The sequence below is a fragment of the Papio anubis genome, chromosome 7, assembly GCF_008728515.1.
Source record: "Papio anubis isolate 15944 chromosome 7, Panubis1.0, whole genome shotgun sequence".
In the NCBI taxonomy this organism is placed as follows: domain Eukaryota; kingdom Metazoa; phylum Chordata; class Mammalia; order Primates; family Cercopithecidae; genus Papio; species Papio anubis.
The window spans coordinates 59,241,033-59,263,329 of NC_044982.1; the positions used below are offsets into that span (position 1 = coordinate 59,241,033).

Consider the following 22,297-nt stretch of genomic DNA (forward strand, 5'->3'; position numbering starts at 1 on the left):
ATTCCTTTGGGTATATACCCAGTAATAATAGTATGGCCGGGTCAAATGGTCTTCCTGTCAGAAAGACCAAAATTTAAGTATGTCTTGTTAATCCAAATATTTATTAAGCTATGGATAGGAAATGCTTTCTTTTAGCTGTTGTGGGACATACAGGATACCTCTGCCCCTAGGGGGCTTACGATTCAGTTAAAGAGCACAACTCAACACATCAAATGATAACTCACAAGCAAACACTAAATAGTGAGTTACAAATATATGTCATAGTATAAGATGCAGTGGATATTCCAAAGAAAGGTAAAGTACTTATAACTGATAAGGTCTAAACTGCTGAGGTGTAAATTACAATTTTTACAGAAATAGGAGTAGGTTTAAAGGAACAGATTTGAAGTTCAGTTTAGGATATGTTGAGTTTAGATGTGTCTGAAGCATCAGAATGGACATATTGACAAACATTTGTTATGTGTATCTGAAACTTCAGGGAGAATTCTGGAATGGGGGCTCAGACTTTGGAGTGGGGCAAGAAATAGAGCTTGTAGTAGAAATTCATCAGCAAGGATAATGCCACCTAATGAAATGTTATAAAGTGAGGTTAACTATGGAACAAGTAGAATTCCAAGGAATAACACTAGTCATATAGAGAGGAGAAATAAAAGCAAAGAAATTTGAGCAATAAGTGTGACAAAGGTAGGAGAGGTAAGATGTATCACTTTATTCAAAAATTATCTGAGTTGACTAATTCTAGCATATCATTTTCTTTCAACTATTCTTTCTAGCTAAGCACATTTTCTAGGCATTTTATATCGTGTATGGGAATTCTGTAATGCAAGATAATAGTTTTATATATAAACTCTAGAAACACATAGACTTCTGTGTATATTTGTACGGGATACATTTATTTTTATTGTATGTTAAAAATTCAGTGTTTCCTCTAAACAAAAGTTGAAAGGTAATTTTTTTTTTTTTATACCACTGAGGGAAATGCTAAAGGAGTGACTGATTTAAGACTCAATTTGGACAGTGAATGAAAATACTTATGACCATAATTCCATGCACACTAGAATAGAGATTCATTTGACACATTTGCAAAACTGTGTGCCTATGTCTGGGTAAGCTTTCTTGCAAATGAACAGCAGTGTTTTTATGTAGTAAGTCACTAAGTATTCCAGTCCTCCTCAGTAACATATGAAAGTATTACAAGTTTTAGAACTCGACACATGTTACCCAGGTAAAGTGATGAAGCACATTGTTCCATACACACATTATCTGGAAAAAAATTAACATTTTGAATTTTTATAGTATCCCTAATACTATAAAATCACTGGGACACTATTTTGCCATCAAAATAAGTAAGTTATTTACAAGAAGAACTGTTTTGAGATAATGCATTAATAACTTTAGAAGGCAAAGAAAGTCCAGGGGACCTAATTTGAATTGGGCAGGAGACTAAATTTTGTTGTATGTTCTTTTTTTCCCTTCAGCAATTTCAATCCAATGTTTTTACAAAGTTTTTCTTGGCTCATCAAGAGTTTGTTAGATACTTCTGGCCACTTGCTTGATTTGCATCTATCTACAGTTGTGCAGATTTACCTGGAGGGTTAGCCCTTAAACTCTTGAACATGAAATAACAAGAACAATAATAATATAGAAACACTCATGAATGGTTCTTTCCTTCAGTTTTAGATCTGTCACCTGTCATTGCTCCATATACAAAATATTTATGTTTATAAATTTAATTATCTATCATTAGATTTACTTAATTAACTTTGTTCTAACAACTGTGTTTCATTTGTTGGCTCTTCTTCAGATTCTTTTCTTTGTCTTCTCACGTCAGTGTCTGAATAGATTGCAGTGTTTGTTGAATGCACTCCATTATTAAGTACACTGTTCTGATCCTTGTATAATAATTTGTGTAACTACCACCAGAAATAGACTTTTCCCCTGGGGAAACTAGTTTGCAAAGAAAATGTTATGAATTTTCATTGTAGTCTGTTAGTTTTTATCTCCAGGCATACTTAATATTACAGTATTTTTTTCAAATGCAGTGTTATTTTAAAGTTAATTCATTTATAACTTATTTTAAAGTTAGGGCATGTCCCTTAAAAAAAGACAGCCTGTCATATTTTCATAATAATATGATTTAATACAATGTAATGTGATGTTTCATTCATTCTGGTTGTGTTGGCTTTTTCTAATGCTTTTTTTTTTTACATTTTCAGGGTGAAACAAAGATCTTAAAACTAAAGAATCTTCGACCTCAGGACTATGCTAATTATAGCTGCATTGCTTCAGTGAGGAACGTATGTAATATTCCTGATAAGATGGTGTCATTTAGACTGTCCAATAAAACAGGTATGGAATTATCTCCATATGTTACATGTATCTTATCTACAACTAATGTTTAAAAACTCTCTTTAACTTTTTAAAGACCAAATTATTTCTATGGTGTATGTAGGAATAAGCACCTTTATTCCCAGAAAATCCTGGGATATCTGAAAAGCTTCATACATGGACACAGTAAAATGTCATTGTAATATACTCCATGTAATATGTTTACATGTAAACCTACAATATTATAGCTCTTTAAAGTATTGCATTCTAAAATGTCACTAATGAGCGTATATCCTGTTCAAAAATATTCTTGAGAAATACTAGATGCTTCATATAAAAATTCATGATTGAAGTTGCTAAATGAGTTTTGTGCCTTCAGAGTTAAGTAAAATAATCTTTCTTTTGCTTTGTGTCAAGTCAAGAAAACTAATAGGTAATTTCAGATAGATGTTTTTAAAACAGTATTTTTGTAGAAAATGACTGGGCACGGTGGCTCACTCCTGTAATCCCCAGCACTTTGGGAGGCCGAGGCGGGTGGATCACCCGAGGTCAGGAGTTCAAGACCAGCCTGGCCAACATGGCGAGACCCTGTCTCTACTAAAAATACAAAAATTAGCTGGGCGTGGTGGTGGGCGCCTGTAATCCCAGCTACTCATGAGGTTGAGGCAGGAGAATCGCTTGAACCAGGGAGGCGGAGGTTGCGGTGAGCCAAGATCGTGTCATTGCACTCCAGCCTGGGCAACACCAGCAAAACTCCGTCTCAAAAAAAATAAAATAAAAGTTAAAGCCTTAATAGGATTGAAACTTAAGTTAGCCTTTGTTCAATAATATAGACCCTAGAATAATGGTAAACATCTTAAAGATAAATTGATGAATGAAAGAGCAAAGAGAGAGTATATGAGTAAAACATATTTTGTATGATTGTGCTTAAACAATCACCTTAATAAATTAAAATTTGAACTGGTCTTGAGAATCTCCAACTTTTTGTGTCAATTAATATAAATTTTTACTTTTAAGTAACTATATTAAACTAAAGATTTTTAAAGACCCTTTTCCCATTAACAAAAATCTCTAAAAGTATGGGCTTTTTTGTGTCTGGGTCTAGACTCTGCTTGTGCCACTTACTAGCTTTTGCACCTTGTCGAGCAAGTCACCTAACTCTTCTTTGCCTGATTTCCTCATAAATTCATGAAGTTGTAGAAAGAATTAGAGTGGATACATCTAAAGCATGTGGAACACACTTTACTAGTTCTTCTAACAAAGAGCTGGTCAGCAAATCCAACCAACTTAGTTGGTAAAAAGATGAAACTTAGGACTTTATTGTAAAATATATTTTAAAAAGTCAGCTACGGCATTGGTTCATCAACATATGTTCCATCAAGCTGCCAAGATTTTGAAATGTTCATTCATTTATACATTAATTTTTCTATTCATCAAACGTATTGAGACCCTCCTATGGTTCAGCAATGATAGGAACACTGATTTTGGCTAAGATTTAAATTGTCTTAAACTAGAGAATGCTCTATTTCATATCAGTTAAAAGTCATTAAAGTACAAGAACAATGAGAGAAAATTAAACTTTATCAATAATCGTAGGAAATTGTTGACGGAGGCAGGGCGTGGTGGCTCACACCTGTAATCCCAGCACTTTGGGAGGCTGAGGTGGGCAGATCACGAGGTCAGGAGATCGAGACCACCCTAGCTAACACGGTGAAACTCCGTCTCTACTAAAAATACAAAAAAATTAGCCGGGCGTGGTGGCGGGCGCCTGTAGTCCCAGCTACTCAGGAGGCTGAGGCAGGAGAATGGCATGAACCTGGGAGGCGGAGGTTGCAGTGAGCCAAGATAGTGCCACTGCACTCCAGCCTGGGCAACAGAGCGAGAGTCTGTTTCCCCCCCCCCAAAAAAAGTTGATGGAAATTATGTTGCAGAAAAAAAATAGAAATATAAAATCTTAGTGGACTTGGGACTTACAAAAGTTAATATCATCTGACTTAAAAAAGGGGAAATTGGATATTGAGAAACAAGAATAAACAGGTTAACACATAAGAACTGGTTGTAATTATGTTATTCTTCTTGGCATGAAATGCATTGTGCCTTATAACTAATTTTGTTTTTCTTAGCTTCTTTGATATTTTTCTTGAAATATATATGATCCAGAGAGAAAATTAAAAATAAAATGAAAGTATGACCTATGGGATGAATAAAAGCATTACTCTGGAATGAGGAAGAATAAAACACTGAGATATATTATTACTTAAGTTACCACCTTGCACTTTAGCAGTGCCTTATTAATTTTTAAAGTCTTTAGTGTTTTTTATCTCAGTTTATTTTTATAACTATAGGAACATAAACAGATTTTTCTTGTCAGGTCTTTTTCTATCATCTGACACATAATGAACTGTCCTGCAGTAATGAAACATCCTCATTGGATTGTTTTGAGAATGAACTAAATTGACATACACAAAAATTCTTTAAAGACAAAGATAACCAATAAAATTATATTTAATATATTTATCTTGTAGATGTGATTTTTATCATTTTCCAAGGTCCCACAGCTCATAAGGAATGGGGACTAGATTGACTCCAATGTTTGAAAAGTTATTCTAAATAGGAGGCTGACAGCTCTTCTTAGTTTTCGTAGAGATGGAGAAAATGAACTTAAATCTCATCCAGAGTGTTTTGTTAGGAATAAATAAGGACTTCATACCTTAAAGCCAAAAGGGGAAGATTACCGGGAAAAGTGGTAGAATTTCTGAAATCTTTTAAAGTAATTGGATGACTTTATTTCTGTGATTATTAAAAAAAAAAAAAAAAAGGCTCAGAAAACAGTCATTGAATACCTGTTCTGTGGAGGGCACAGTAGTGCTATAACTAGAGATATTTTATTTAACCTTTCAGCTTTATGTTGCATTTTTTATTTTTCAGCTAATATGTATCTAGACTGGGCAAACATAAAAACCTATTATTCACCTTTATAAATTATCTCACAAAAATGTTGATTGATGTTCACTACAAAATAAGTATTAGAATTATGGTAAGTAATTGAGTTTAAAAATATAAGCTAGTATCCATTCAAGTCTTCAGTAACTGTAATCAGACATGTCATATGCCTCATACTTTACACGTTCAAACTGGGTTCATTTCAGAAATTTTTCCATCTGGTGGTGCTCATAGTTGGAAGAGTTTATGAATTTCAAATAGGTGAAATTATTGAGGTAGCTTTCAAAGTACACAGGGCATAAATTAAGCTTAGAACATCCTCATGCAAATAGGTCTGTAAACTACAAATAATTGCATGCAAGATATTTCAGTGCTCTTTTAATAGAGAAAGAGGAATATTAGTTACCATTGCTATAATCAACGTGAATGTCAGTTGCTCCTAGTGATTCTTACTGTTTTGAATCTCTAAGTGATGTATGTAAAAGTACCATATTTTAAACTGTTGGTTTGCAAAATGTCAAGGAAAATGTGTACCTTATTGACAGGAGAAAATTATAAATATTGAAATATGTTTGGTTAATCTTGTTTGTAAGCCACTATGTTTATAAAAGTCTTACTTTAGTTTAGAAATTATTCTTACAATTAATGTCAAATAATTGGCTAATAAATGTACTTTTGGTAGAGACAAAATGCCATTGGAACATCTCCACAATCACATCAACTTTTTAATTGCAATTAGTCTCTGGACCTGATTTGCACAATGCCCAAATGAAACAGGATGTAAAGATGGAAATAATGTATAATAGAAGTAAAAATTTCTAAAATGTTCTTACAGTGGAACAGTTACACCATGGAGTAAGTTTTCTGGCTGCATCCCATACCTGCTGAATTAGACTTTCTGGCAGGTGACCTTGCAATGTGTACACTTTAAACAAGTTTAAATAATTACTTTGGATGATAGTAATATGTAGTCTTTGTTATCCTACTGTTTCCATGAGCCCATTCCATTTTGTGAATAGAAATTAATTTTCTAGAATTGCTTCGAAAGGCAGTGTCTGGGTGTCATGGTAAAGTCAATGTCATCTGTAGAATTACCAATAACGTGGTTTCTTAACTTTCCTACTATGAAATAGCATTGTGATGGAACTCATAACTGTCTATCAGCCATAGAAAGTGTTAATTAATTTGTTGGCTCCCATTTCTTGTTTGGCATGCTATGAAAATGTCTCCTGCCACAGAAGTGTCATTATGTATCACACCTAATCTAGCTGTCTTAAAATTTATTGAGACAGTGCATAGAATTTTATAAAAGATAAAGTGACTTATTTATTTATTTATTGTCGTGCACCCTGATCAATTGACACAGCGCTTGGGAGGGTCTAGAAGTTGTTCAGGTTGTTTCCCTACTCATATTTGGATGAAAAGGGGTATCACCTCTTGACTGGTAAATTATCTTTAAAACATGTGTGTGTATATATATGTATATATTTAACCTGGGAGCATAAATTCAAATTGTCGTGAATATATGCTCCCTTGATCCTTGATTGGTAAATTCTTAATGTAGCTATATTTCTCATAGTTTATTAAAATAAGCCTGTTAAAATTTATAAGTTTAGATGGTAATATAGGTGTATTTTGAAATTATCATAATTAGGATAACTGAGTATAAATTATTTTAAGTTTCTCATATTATGTGTGTTACCAACACTAGGACACATAGAATATGATAAAACAAATTTTATTTATTTTAATGAATTTCAAGCACTTAATGACTTGATGTCTCACAATTTCAAAGGCAAATAAGAATTAAGTACGTTACCTATATTAGGATGAAAAACATATTTTTTACCTGCTTGGGAGGTTATGATGAAGTGTATAAAAAAGGGATAGGTGTGGCTCATTTGGCCTAATTATATAAGTCCCTTGATTTAGTCTGCTCTACCTTAGCATTTATAAACGTTATCTAATTAAGATATCATCTTTAAATGGGATTTAATTCAAGGAACCAAGCCATAAAAGTATTACTGGCTATAGAAATAGAGGGAAAATATATATCTTTCTCCTCCTTCCTTCTCTCATTTATTCTTCAATTTTTTGTCCTTTCTCTTCTACTCTGTTTTTGTTTTTCTTTTTGTCTCAATAAATTATCATGGAAGAAGATAGAGGTCAAGAAATGTCTTTGTTAGGCTGCTTTGTTAGGCTGCCTATGTTAGGCAGCTATTATCTCTTTTTATTATTTTATGTAGCTCTTAGGGAAGTTGTAATATAAATGCCCAGCAATTGTTGTGAATTTCAGTATAAAACATTTTGTAGGGCCGGGCGTGGTGGCTCAAGCCTGTAATCCCAGCACTTTGGGAGGCCGAGTCGGGCAGATCACGAGGTCAGGAGATCGAGACCATCCTGGCTAACACGGTGAAACCCCGTCTCTACTAAAAAATACAAAAAAAAAAACTAGCCGGGCGAGGTGGCGGGCGCCTGTAGTCCCAGCTACTCGCGAGGCTGAGGCAGGAGAATGGCGTAAACCCAGGAGGCGGAGCTTGCAGTGAGCTGAGATCCGGCCACTGCACTCCAGCCTGGGTGACAGAGCGAGACTCCATCTCAAAAAAAAAAATAAATAAAAAATAAAAATAAAACAAACAAACAAAAAAAACACATTTTGTATACTGTTATCTATTCATGATAGTTCCCTTCATGTTTAGAGGAATTTAAGTAACTTACTTAAGCCTTATGAAAAAGAAAATATTTTAGTTATAGAATTTTTGATAACTGTGAGCATGAAACAAAATACAAAAACAATTTGTCTTGTGATACGCTACACCTATGGTCATAGACAGCCAATGTAAGTGCAAGAGGAAGTAACAGTAAAAATTTTGCCGTAACCTGCACCTTAATACTAACATCAGCCATTTTCCTTAGTCATATGAATTTTTCTAGCCTCTTGGGTTTAGATGATCTTCATAGCATCTAGATAATCAAGAGAATCATTTATTTAGAATCTAGATATGCTAGTTAACCATCAATAACAGTTTTTAAGGACTATTTAGATTTGTGAAAATAGATGGTATACATATGGTGATGTTCTATGTTAGTCAGCTTGGGCTGCCATAGCAGAGCACCACAGACTGAGAGACTGAAACAGTAGAAATTTAAATTCTCATAGGTCTAGAGGCCACAAGTTTAAGATCAAAGTGCCATCAGGGTTGGTTTCTCATGAAAGCTATCTTCTTGACTTGAAGATGACAGCTTTCTTGCTGTGTCTTCACATAACCTTTCCTCTGTGCTTTCATGGAGGGAAAGAGAGAAAGCTCTAGTGTCCTTTCCTCTAGTGTCCCAAATATGGACACTAGCTGTATTTGATTAGAGTCCCATCCTTAGGACCTAATTTACCCTTGGTTACCTCTCTGTAAAAGCCCTGTCTTCAAATACAGTCACACTGGAAGACAGGATTCGGGATATGAATTTGGAGGGAAGGACACAATTCAGTCTATAATACTCCCAAATTACTGAATGTGAACTTCGCATTTAGGATTGCTTTTCCTTAAAATTTCAGACATAAGTTTATAATATATGCTAAATCAAAGCAAGAAAATGAGTCAGATGTGTTAAAGAGCCTATTCCTCACTGGGAACTCAAATTAAAGAAGTGACTCCATTGATAGCATTTATGGCCCTGTATTCTTAGCTTTCAGGAAATATGAAGAATGCAACTCTAAAAGAAGAAAGTAAGATGAAATTTTAGGGAGAGACAGATATCACTCCTGTAATATATCATGAATTTTTAAAAGCATGGTCAAAAGATTACAGCAGGGACATAAATGATAAGTCAGTGAACTTGTGCATTATTCTTGGATTTTTTTTCCCCTGAGTCTCTTTTTCAGTGAGGGCAAAGCTAATATGTGAAATGGAAGAAAAAACATTGGACTTTTCACGTTTCACGTGCTAAAATATTGGAAATATGGGTGCTTTAATAATTTTTTATCATAGATAACAATCCAGGTTATCTGAACAACAGTGTTTACTGCTACAGCCAATAATGGAACACAACAAATGTTATTAGAATATTGTAGATATAGAGAATAAGATGTTCCCTATAGCTCTTTTGCATACGTTTTAGCATTCAAAAGTCTAAGGTTTAAATTTTGGTTCCCAAATCTTTTAGGAAGTTACTAATAGTTAGCTTCTCTTAACTTATTTTTCACCTTCTTAAAAATGAAGAAAACATTTTTGTTTTCAAAAATAATAACACATGGGCATCTTTTGGGGAGAGCATTATTCTGCCTACAGTGTATAGCTTCAATCATTGATGATTAATCTTGAAATAAGTTCACAATCATTTTATGGATGACTTTTGTCACTGCATATGTTAGATACTAGTATTTCCCACTAAAATCTATAGAAATGATTCATATTGTAAGTATATTTATATCTAACCTATTAGGAGAACAAATGTTTAACATAAATACAAAATATTATTTATGAAATTGATAGTGGTTTGTTAGGAAATGAAGAAACTTCAAGGTTGTTGATATTCAACAGATCCTTCATTTCAGTGCTCTGTCATTTCCTGAGGTAATCAAGCATATATATGACCTATTTTCACTAATGTAACTTCAGAGAGGAAGAATATAGATGATGATAAGTCAGCACATCTTAAATAGAAGCAATGGTCATTGTGAGGTTTCAACTTTGGTTTTCCTAAGGCAGTATATAGAGCAATAAGATGATCCAGATTTTTCAAAATTCTATTGCTGTCGTAAAAGGAAGTTTGCATGTTGCTGGGATCTCCCTACACCTGTGCATTTTGTTGTCCTAGCAATGAAATTTTTGTATTTCTTTATTCAAATGTATCTGGAAACTATGGGTTCGTACATAAATATACCCCAAAAACTAGTAACTCTCCCAGAAGATATCATAATCCAGATACAATAAACAACCTTAGTCAAATGAAAGGCAACACTAAAAGCCATCTCACAATAGAAATACTTTGGACCATATCCAATAATCTGTGTTTTAGCAAACATCTAGGATAGTCATTGATTATATTTTTCTAACTTTAAGTATTTATTATTTTTAATATGCTCTTAGATTATAATTATAATTCAAAATTTAAAATAGTTATTCATGAGAAAATCTTGCAAAAGCTCAGACCATGTATTTTATATTTGTTTCAGTAGATTGGGTCGAGGATATGCTAAAATAAAGTAATAGGATTTTTATACTACTAAAAACAATTAATTTTTAATTTTCAAACTGTTCCTAGATTATGGATTTGTAGACCAACCTTGGTTCTTTTCAGAGTTTCACTAGTCTAGTGAAATACTAAGAATTGCATTATCATAGGCAATAATTCATTTGGTAGAAATACATTTTACAATTTCTTCATGGTTTTGGAGCTAGCCATATATAACTTGTGGCTAAGAATAGCTCCATGATCATTTACTGACAATTTGCTTTTATAGGTTACTGGCTCTAACAAAGGAGATCCAATAAAATACAAAATATTATTTTCTTAAGTGCATGTAGCCAGTCATATTGCTTATTCACTCCGAATACTAGGATAGATTATGTCAAAATGTCATCTTTAGGCAGAGCAACCATCCCAATTTGCCTTGGACTTAGTGGAAGTCCCACATCCTGGGAAACCCAATAGTTCTCCCAAAACAAAACAATTGGTCACTCAATGAACTAATCAACTATCCAGCCTACCTCCATATAAGATTCAAGTCTTAATGTCAATTTTTAATGTGGGTGCATATGGAGCCTTAAACAACTCTACCTAAAGAAGCATTATTGAACAAGAGCTGGGTGTGGATTCTGGTTCTCTTATGATCAATTCCTTCAACTCTTTGAATTTGCTTTCTGCTAAATCATGTTTATGAGGTGCTCTCGGGTAGGTAACATAATGTTGGGAAGAGAACGCTCACAATAAAATTTTACATTTATTTAGCAAAATAATGACAATAACAACAATAACAAAACACAGAGGAAATAAGATTGCTACAAAGGGGTAGATGCAGCCCATAAGTACACAGCTGCCCTTGAGCCCCAAGGTACATGCAAGCAAAGTTCAGTCGTACGGAATCTGAGAAGATTATTACCTGATTGTGCTGTTATCCTTTAATACATGGGGCTTACATGATTATTTCTTAAAAATTAACTGGCAAGTTATTTCTTGACCTAATGCACATATTTGAGTGAATCTTTGCAAATATTTGTGCTATCAATATTTCTGATAGAAAAAGTCACTGTCAGGAAGATTTTATCCTAACTTAAGAGAAGATGCACACCTAGCCACTGTTCTTCTCCAAGCTGTAAGTCATTTAGAGTACCAGTTTCCCCAGATTTGTACCTCACTACAGATATTGTGAAGATAAAATTAAATTATATGTTTATAGTGCCTGGCAAATAGTAGGCTCTTAGTTATGGTGGTGGTAGTGGGTGTACTGAAAATATCCTTTGTGAAAAAAGCAAAGAGACTTTCTAAAATATCATCTAGCTCATCAATTTTCCTTTTTCCTTCCTATTTAGTGAAAAGTATTAATGATAGAATCTATCTACTAATATGTATGTTTCAGAACTAATATTAAATCATAGCTAAATTCCAAGATTTTGTCAATATTTGGCAAAATAAGTAAATATAAAAATTGTATATCCATTAAAAGTAAATTATATTATTATTACGCATGTTAGAGTATGTTTATTACATTAGTTCTGCTGAATTTTCTAAAGCCTTTTTGGAATATTCTATGTTTACTTAATGAAGAAACCTAAACATGTTCTTGTTGTGTCTGAAGACCAAGTGTACTAATCAGTGCCAGGTAAATACAATTGTAAAAAATGTTTTAGTAGGAAAATAGAAACTGGTTTTTATCTCTCCAAAGAACACTTATAGGATACATTTCCAAGTTAGAGACAAGGCAAAATGCAAACAGCTTTCCTTTGGCTCAGTCATAAATGAGTGGGTTTTTCCCCTCTGATATTCTGATATGATGAAACACGTTTTTGTTAAATCTTCATGCTAAAATATTTGTGCTTTCAAAACATTTTCTGACGTTAACTACAGTCATAGGATTTAATAATGCGGTATAGCTAAACGTAGCCTTGGGGCCACTGTTAATATTACAGAGGCATGTGTACCACAACTAGGCATGATTTAAAACGTCCACGTTGGTTTACATGGAGCTTTTAATTAGATCAGAAAAAAATGACTCTATGTGGTAGTCCATATTGCCGGGATAGTGTATCCAGTCCATTGTTATAGGGACTAATAGGAAAGAAGATTGGTACGCTGGGCAATAGTGAACAGGCAGAGTATCAGAGATATATTAGCGTCAACCTTTGACTGTACATCTGGATGCAGCGTGTACTTTTGGTCTATAGTTGTGGCATCTATTTCCAAAGCATCACAGTAGTTTCAGGGGTTCCCTCAATTTCCATCTTCTGCAAAGTCTCTTCTAAGAGCCACCTTTATATTTATTTTTTTCTTGATAACAACATACTCTTCTTGCTACTGTTCTGTTGCTGAAGAACATAGGTATGTCCAGTTGTTTAGTAATATGCTTTTGTTTATATTTTTCAAAGGTATTTCTTTCTTCTACCTCCTTAGTCATTCTGCTTTAGTTGCTCTATTCTACTGTTTAATCATTTATGGACTGCATTTTCAATCATATTCTATCCAATAAATCTGCAGTTAGTCAGCAGTATTGATTTTTGATAGGCACCGTGTGTCATAGGAATTTTTTTTATTGGAACCTTGCCCTCATGTTCTGGGTACCTATTGCCTTGGTTTCATAAGCATGGAAATTATCAAGAAACAAGGTATTAGATTTTGGGCACAAATAGGTGTGACAATTGAAGCTCCTCTTTACGTTTTTACTTTAAGAAGCTACTCTTAAAGTTTTTTACTTTGATTTGGCATTATGACATTGTACTCAACCGAGGAAAAGGTAGGATTTGTAGTTCCCGATGAAGCATCACTGGGTAGTGTTGTATCTTTTTAGAAAATTCATCAAAACCCATTTTCACTGTTTTGCTGGCAAATGTTTATAGTTCTGAAATGACCAAATAGAGGTAATTTTATATAGCTTGATTTAACAGGTAACAGTAGATGAGAGTCCTTCAAAATGATTGTCACATATTAAGTGCAAATTAAAATACCTATGTCCAAAGTGAAAAGAGAAAATATTAGGTACCACAGAAAAGACATAAACAAAACTATTGGAAAAGCAAGCAGGTAATATGGGTTATTTATTTATCTGGAATTTAATCTACAAAGACAATTGTCTTGAAGCAGAAAAAAGGAGGAACAGAGACTAAATTCCTTATATTCTTAATACACCTTTCTAATTCCCTTGATCAGGAATACTTAATAAAGTCCTGCCTTACTGCATATTGTCTTTCAAATTTAAATTAGTTCAATGTGAAGAAAGCTGTAATGTTTGTGGCTTTGTTTGTTCATTCTGGAATCATCAGTAAAAAGCAATCTGATGTGATAGCCATATAAAATTATGATACTGTGAACTGTACAAAGATACTACATTTTAAGGAACTCAAATATTCAGTGAATATGCATGGTCTGCACACTAAACATTGTGTGTTTAAGCAAAATGTTAGATATTAACACACATTTAAGAAAGCATTATTGTATGCATACAGATCCACAGTTAAAGAATATGTAGGGCTGGACCCAGTGACTCACGTCTGTAATCCTAGCACTTTGGGAGGCCCAGGTGGGCAGATCATGAGACCAGGCGATCAAGACCATCCTGGCTAACACGGTGAAACCCCGTCTCTACTAAAAATACAAAAAACTAGCCAGGAGTGGTGGTGGGTGCCTGTAGGCCCAGCTGCTGGAGAGGCTGAGGCAGGAGAATGGCGTGAATCCGGGAGGCGGAGCTTTCAGTGAGCCGAAATTGTACCACTGCACTCCAGCCTGGGCAACAGAGCAAGACTCCGTCTCAAAAAACAAACAAACAAACAAAAGATAATATGTAGGCTGGACATGGTGGCTCACACCTGTAATCCCAATCTCTGCTTTGGGAGGCAGAAGCGGGAGGATTGCTTAAGGCCAGGAGTTTGAGACCAGTCTGGCAATATAGTGATACTCATTTCTGTGAAAAATATTTTTAAAAATTATCCAGGTATGGTGGTGCGTGCCTGTTATCCCAGCTACTTGGGAGGCTGAGGCAAGAGAATCACTTAAGCCTGCCAGGTCGAGGCTGCAGTGAGTTCTGATCACGCCACTGCACTCCAGACTGAACAACAGAGTGAGATACCTCTTTTGTTTGTTTGTTTGTTTTTTCAAAAAAAAGCATATATAATATGGGTCTAACTTTCAAGTCATTGGAGAGTTAAATAGGCAAATCAACACAAACAGACATTAAGAACTTGAAAACCGTAAATTAAAATAATTCTATATTGAAAACAAATGGTATTTTTGTTTTTGCTCTACAAGGATATTTTAGTAGCTCATAAATCATATAAAAAAGAGAAATGTGATGGTACCAAAATCTATATTGAAAATACCAGAACTAGAATTTGAAAGCTGTATTTTCAGTAGCTTCAAGAAGTAAAATATTGACAGAGAGGAAGTGAATTCAGAGGTGAGCCAATGTTTTATCTTTCATTTAAAAATAGTATTAAAAAGATTTTATTGCTTTTTAATATTTCCTTAAACAATATTCCAAAAATAAAAAACAATATTCCATTTTGTGTAGTAACCTATTTAGTTCTTCTATATGTATTTCATTACAGTATTATCTTATTCAAAAAATAAATACCTCCTTTATCACGTAGCAGCATTGTCCTAGAACATGGCAACAATCTGCTCTGACTGTCTGAAATCCTTGATAAGAAATGTAGCTAGTTGAATAGTTAGGCTTGAATTGGCTCTTGTTGAAATTAGATCTGTAATAACAGTACTAAGCAGCATTAAGTATTTATGGTAAGTCAATAAGTAGTGACACCTACTACAAGTTCTGTAGTTTAAAATTGTCATTTTATTAAGGTAAAACACTTTTTTATGGCTTTGTAAGTCAGTTCATTAAATTGACTTCTAACTGCATGCAAAACTTGGAACTAAATCCATCTCCTTGGCACATTTATTTTTTAAAATATGGTTTTTAAAATTTATTTTATTGCAGTAAGAACTCAACATGAAATACATGCTTCTAAAGTTTTAAGTGCACAGCACATTATTGTTGACTATAATTACAATGTTGTACCACAGATCTCTAGAGCTTATGCTTCTTGCTTGACTTAAACTTTATACCTGTTGATTAGTAACTCCCCATTTCCCTCCTCACCCAACCCCTGATAGCCACATTTCCATCCTTTGATTCTATGAGTCTATGAATTTGACCACTTTAGGTACCTTATATAAATGCAATCATGCAGTATTTGTCTTTCTGGCTCCTTTCACTTAGAATAATGTTCTGAAGGCTCATCTATTTTGTCACATGCTACAGACTTTGCTTATTTTTTAACACCGAATAATATTCCATTATATGTACATGCCACATTTTCTATATTCATTCATCAGTTGATGCACATTTAGGTTGTGTGCACCTCTTGACTATAGTGAACAGAGCTGCAGTGAATATAGGAATCCTAATGTATCTTTGAGATCCTGATTTCATTTATTTTGGAAAAATAAGCAGTCCTGGAAGTAGGATTACTGGGTCATATGGTAGACACAGTTTTAATATTTTGAGGAACCTCTATATTGTTTGCCATTGCAGCTGGACCATTTTGCATTGCACAACACTTCCAATTTCTTCACATCCTTGCTGACACTTACTGTCTCTCTTTAAAAGTAGTAGTTATCCTGACAGGTGTGGGTTGGTATCTTATTATGATTTTGATTTGCATTTCCTTAATGATTTGTAACACTGAGCATTTGTTCATATATTTATCCATTTGTGTGTCTTCATTGGAGGATGTCTGTTCCAATCTTTATCCCATTTTTGAATCAGGTTATTTGTTTTTTGTTTGTTTCTTTTTTGCTATTGAGTTTTGGGATTTCTTTAAATATTTTAAGATTAATCTCAATTGGATATATGGTTTGCAGTTTTTTTTTCTCCCACTTAATAGACTGTCTTTTCACTCTCTTTTTTTTTTTTTTTATGCAGAAGTTTTTTTTTTTTTTTTTTTTTTTTATGTGGTCCCACTTGTTTATTTTTGTTGTTATTGTCTATACTTATTGTGTTATATCTATGAAATAATTCCCAAGATCAATGGAATGAATCTTTTCCCCTGTGTTTTGTTATAATAGTTTTGTAATTTCAGGTCTTATATTTAAATCTGTAGTCCATTTTAAGTTGCTTTTGGTGTATGGTGTAAATTAGGGATCTAATTTAATTTTTTTTTTTTTTTTTTTTTTTTTTTTTTTTGCATATGAAAATCCAGTATTTCCAAAACCTCTTGACTTTGTCTAGGAGACTGTCTTTTCCCTGTTGTGTTTTCTTGACCCACTTGTCAAACGTATATTTGTGGATTGGTTTCTGGGCTCCCTATTCTGCTCCATTTGTCTATTTGTCTGTCTTTATGCCAGTGCTCTACTGTTTTGATTACTATAGCTTTGTAATACAATTTGAAATCAACTAGTGTGCTACCTCCTGCTTTGTTCTCCTTTCTCAAGATTGATTTGGCTATTTGTGGTTTCTGTGGTTCCATATGAATTTTAGAATTTTTTTTTCTATTTCTGTAAAAAATACCATTGGAATAATAAATGAGATTGCATTGAATCTGTAGATCACTTTGGGCAGTGTGGACATTTTAACAATATTAAGTCTTCCAATCCATAAAATGGTATGTCTTTTCATTTGTTTGGGTCTTGGTTCACCTCCTTCACCAATGTTTTGTAGTTTTTAGTATACAAACCTTTTGCTTCCATAGTTAAGCTTATTCCCATGTATTTTATTTTTTTGGTGTTATTGTAAATGTGACTGTTTTTCAAATTTTCTTTTTAGACAGTTTGTTGCTAATAGTACAAACAGAACTGGTTTTTGTACATTTATTTTGTATCCTGCAATTTTCCTGACGTATTTTTTCATAGGGTTTTTAGGGCTTGCTATAAATAAGATCATATGTTCTGCCAACCGGGACAGTTTCACTCCTTCCTTTCCAGTTTTAATGCCTCCTATTCTTTTTTCTTGCTGAATTACACTGACTGGTACAAACAGTACTGTGTTGAAAAGAAGTGGTGAAAGCAGGCATCCTAAGACCTTATAGGAAAACCTTTTTGATTTTCACACTGAATATGATATTATCTGTGGGAATTACATATAGGATTGTATTAATTTAAGGTAATTTCCTACCATTCTTAATTTGTTGAGAATGTTATAATGAAAGGGTGCTGAACTGTTACAAATGCTTTTTCTACATCTCTTAAGATAATCATGTGTTTTTTATCCTTTATTCTATTAATGTAGTGTATCATATTAATTGATTTTCTTATGTTGAATGATACCTTTAACAAATGACGCTCTGAATCTTTTTCTTTCTCTTCCCCCCGCTTTTTTAAATTTAATTAGTCATGTGGAAGGCATATCAATATAAACATAAAAATAAAAAACTTGATATATCTGTGCCTGAAAAGCAAATATCTCACACAAACATATAAGACAAAATCTATCTATTTCTTGGGTTTCTTAGGGAAGGCCTCAATTTATTGAGGCATCTCTGCCTTCTAGAATTAGACTCCTCATCTGGACATCTTCAATGCACACATATCCATTAGAAGGTAGAGCAGCAATCCCAGACATGAACTAGTAATGAGTATTTGGTGAGATTTAAGGGATACGTGACACTGTACTTGTCTGAGTTGTGACCCAACTCAAGAAATCAAGGTATGATATTCTTATTATATTTTATAAAATTACTTCTAAAATTAAAAGTAATTGACAATTGTAATGCTCGAATGTGTTAAGTATGAATTTATATGTAATTTGAATAGTTTTTATTTATTTTATCTGCCCTTTAGTCTAGAGTGTATTCAGCAAAATGTTGATCACTTTTGTCCTTTTGTCCACTTCTTATATTTTATAGCACACCCTAAAAGCATAAGCAAAAATTTTCTTCCATTTTGTAGGCTGTCTCAGATGATAGGTATTTCTTTTTTCTTTTTCTTTTCTTTTTTTGCTGTGCAGAAGCTTTTAGATTAATTAGGTCCCATTTGTCAATTTTCACTTTTGTTGCAATTACTTTTGATGTTTTTGTCATGAAATCTTTGCCCATGCCTATGTTCTGAATGGTATTGTCTAGATTTTCTTTTAGAGTTTTTATAGTTTGGGGTTTTACATATAAGTCTTTAGTCCATCTTGAGTTAATTTTTGTATAAGGTGTAAGGAAGGGGTCTAGTTTCAATTTTCTGCATATGGCTAGCCCATTCTCCTAGCACTATATATTAAGTAGGGAATCCTTTCCCCATTGCTTGTTTTTGTCAGGTTTGTCAAAGATCAGATGGTTGTAGATGTGCAGTTTTATTTCTGAGAACTCTATTCTGTTCCATTGGTCTGTGTGTCTGTTTTGTACCAGTACCCTGCTGTTTTGATTACTGTAACCTTGTAGTATAGTTTGAAGTTGGTAGTGTGATGCCTCCAGCTTTGTTCTTTTTTCCTTAGGATTGTCTTGGCTATATGGGCTCTTTTTGGGTTCCATATGAATTTAGTAGTTTTTTAACTAATTCTGTGAAGAATATCAATGGTAGTTTAATGAGAATAGCATTGAGTATATAAATTATATTGGGCAGGATGACCATTTTCACAATACTGATTCTTCATATCCATGAACATGGAATGTTCTTCCATTTGTTAGTGTCCTCTCTGATTTCCTTGAATAGTGGTTTGTAGTTCTCCTCAAAGAGGTTGTTAACTTCCCTTGTTAGCTGTATTCCTTTGCTATTTTATTCTTTGGTATTTTATTATCTTTGTAGCAATTGTGAAGGGGAGTTCACTCATGATTTGGCTCTCCGCTTGTCTACTGTGTCTGTATAGGAATGCTTGTGATTTTTGCACATTGATTTTGTATCCTGAGACTTTGCTGAAGCTGCTTATCAGCTTAAGAAGCTTTAGGGGTGAGACGATGGGGTTTTCTAGATATAGGATCATGTCATCTCCAAAGAGATACGATTTGACTTCCTCTCTTTCTATTTGAATACCCTTTATTTCTTTCTCTTGCCTGATTGCCCTGGCCAGAAGTTCCAGTACTATTTTGATTAGGATTGGTGAGAGATGGCATTCTTGTCTTGTGCTGATTTTCAAGGGGAATGCTTCCAGCTTTTGCCCATTCGGTATGATATTGGCTGTGAGTTTTTCATAAATGGCTTTTATTATTTTGAGGTATGTTCCATCAATACGTAGTTTATTGAGAGTTTTTAACATGAAGGGATGTTGAATTTTATCAAAGGCCTTTTCAGTGTCTATTGAGATAATCAAGTGGTTTTTGTCTGTAGTTCTGTTTATGTGATGAATTACATTAATTGATTTATGTATGTTGAACCAACCTTGCAAGTTGAAGCCGACTTGATCGTGGTGGAAAAGTTTTTGGATGTACTGCTGAATTCAGTTTGCCAGTATTTTATGGAGGATATTCGCATGGATGTTCATCAGAGATATTGGCCTGCAATTTCCCTTTTTTTGTTGTATCTCTGCCAGGTTTTGGTACTAGGATCTTGCTGGCCTCATAAACTGAGTTAGGGAGGAATCCCTCCTTTTCAATTGTTTGGAATAGTTTCAGTAAATCCGTCTGGTCGTTGGCTTTTTTTATTGTTGTTGTTGGTAGGCTATTACTGCCTCAATTTCAGAACTTGTTATTGGTCTATTCAGGGATTCAACTTGGAAGGGTGTATGTGTCTAGGAATTTATTAATTTCTTCTAGATTTTCTAGTTTATTTTAATGGAGGTGTTTATAGTATTCTCTGATTTTTTTTATATTTCTGTGGGGTCAGTGGATATCCAGAATCTACAAGGAATTTAAGCAAATTTACAAGAGAAAAATATCCCCGTTAAAAAGTTAGCAAAGGACATGAACAGACACTTCTCAAAAGATACTTATGCAGCCAACAAACATATGAAAAAAACTCAACATCACTGATTACTAGAGAAATGCAAATCAAAACCCCAATGAGATACCACCTCATGCCAGTCAGAATGATGATTATTAAAAAGTCAAGAAACAACTGATGCTGGTGAGGCTGTGGAGAAATAGGAACGTTTTTACACTGTTGGTGGGAATGTAAATTAGTTCAACCATTGTGGCAAGACAGTGTTGGCATTCCTCAAAGGCGTAGAAACAGAGATATCACTTGACCCAACAATCCCATTACTGGGTATATACCCAAACTAATATAAATCATTCTTTTATAAAGATATATGCATGCATATGTTCATTGCAGCACTGTTTACAATAGCAAAGACATGGAATCAACCCAAATGCCCATCAGTGATAGACAGGATAAAGCAAATGTGGTACATATATACCACGGAATACTATGCAGCAATAAAAAGGAACAAGATGTTCTTTGCAGGTACATGGATGGAGTTTAAAGCCACTATCTTTAGCAAACTAATGAGGAACAGAAAATCAAACACGGCATGCTCTTGCTTATAAGTGAGAGCTGAACAATAAGGACCCATGGACACAGGGAGGAGAAAAACACACACTAGAGCCTGTCTTGAAGCATAGGGGAGGGAGAGCATCATGATAAATAGCTAATGAATGCCAGGCTTAATACCTGGGTGATGGGTTTATAGCTGCAGAAAACCACCATGGCACACGTTTACCTATGTAACAAAACTGCATGTCCTGCACATGTATCCAAGAGCTTAAAATAAATTAAAATATTTTTTTAAAAGCATAAGCAAAAAATTTTCTCATTCGGTCTCTCTTTTTCTGCTCACTCTTTCTCTTCTCTCCCCATTTCTGTCTTTTTCTTTCCTTCCCCCCTTTTCTTAGTGTTGAATAAACTTTGCCATTGTTCTGCATTCCAGGTTCCTCATCTCTGTTCTTTCAACTTAGCCCATTCATTGTTCATATTATACATCCATGATACAGAGTTAGCCTGAGCAGAGAGTAAGAGCATGAGCTCTGCAGTCAGACAATCTACATCCTTGTCAGGCTCTTCTATGGAAAACTATGAAATTTTTGTATCTCAAAATCTTCATATTATTATCAACATCTAGCTGCTCAAGTGTATTACCTCTTATCTTTTTTAATGTGGCATTTTGGGATGATGGTTGAAACATATGGAAGCTAGGTTAATATTGTTCTTTGTGACCCCATTTACTATTCTATATTAGATAGTTGTTTCTTTTACCCTTTTCTTGCTGGTGGATTACCAACTGCAACTGTTGCTCTCCATTTTCCTGCCTCAAGAAGTCTTTCCATTTTAAATTTCTCCTCGTTACCTCTTAGATTCTGAGAATTTAAAGCACTGAGCCAATTAAAAAGTTTTTTACGTGTGAGACATGAACACATCCAGAGCAATGGCTTAAGAACCTCTTCCACAGACATTTCAGAATTTAGGCTTTGTAATTATGACTTATGTGGTTCACAAATCCTTTTCAACTTCTATTTTGGATGGTGAATATTTCTGGAATTCTGACTAGCAAATCAAGTTTGTTTTTACTCTATCCAATTTTTTCATAATATACTAGAGGTCATCAATGTTATTCCTTCTTTCTGTTAGAGAGGCAGCACTAATTCTTCTCCTGGCCAAAATATCGTCAAATATTCAATCCAACTTGGAAATTATGAACTTTGTTTATTTTGCATTAGAGTTTACAGCCCTTTACATTCATCTTAAGCCAGCCTCCCTAGAATAGAATCCTGGCTTCACCTTTCACTAGCTGTGTGACTTAGGGGTTATCAAAAGTGTTTCTAAATGGTTTCTCAAGTTTGGTAAAAAGTAAAATAAAGTAATAATAGTACCTATCTCCTATAATTAAGTGAGTTAATATATGCAAAGCTTTTGGAGAATGTCTAGGACATTTTAAGGGCTGTAATTGTTTCCATCTAATTACAGACTG

At 34.0% G+C, this 22,297-nt stretch overlaps 1 protein-coding gene across 3 annotated transcripts in view; it reads left to right on the forward strand.

Moving 5' to 3' along the window:
- MDGA2 (MAM domain containing glycosylphosphatidylinositol anchor 2) overlaps window positions 1-22,297 on the forward strand; it is an 840,045-nt gene that overhangs the window by 555,227 nt on the left and 262,521 nt on the right. For all 3 annotated transcript variants that reach the window (XM_009211479.4, XM_009211478.4, XM_003901752.5), the window contains one exon: window positions 2,217-2,349. In XM_009211479.4, the coding sequence (XP_009209743.3) occupies window positions 2,217-2,349 (133 nt within the window). The remainder of the gene's footprint in view (window positions 1-2,216; window positions 2,350-22,297) is intronic.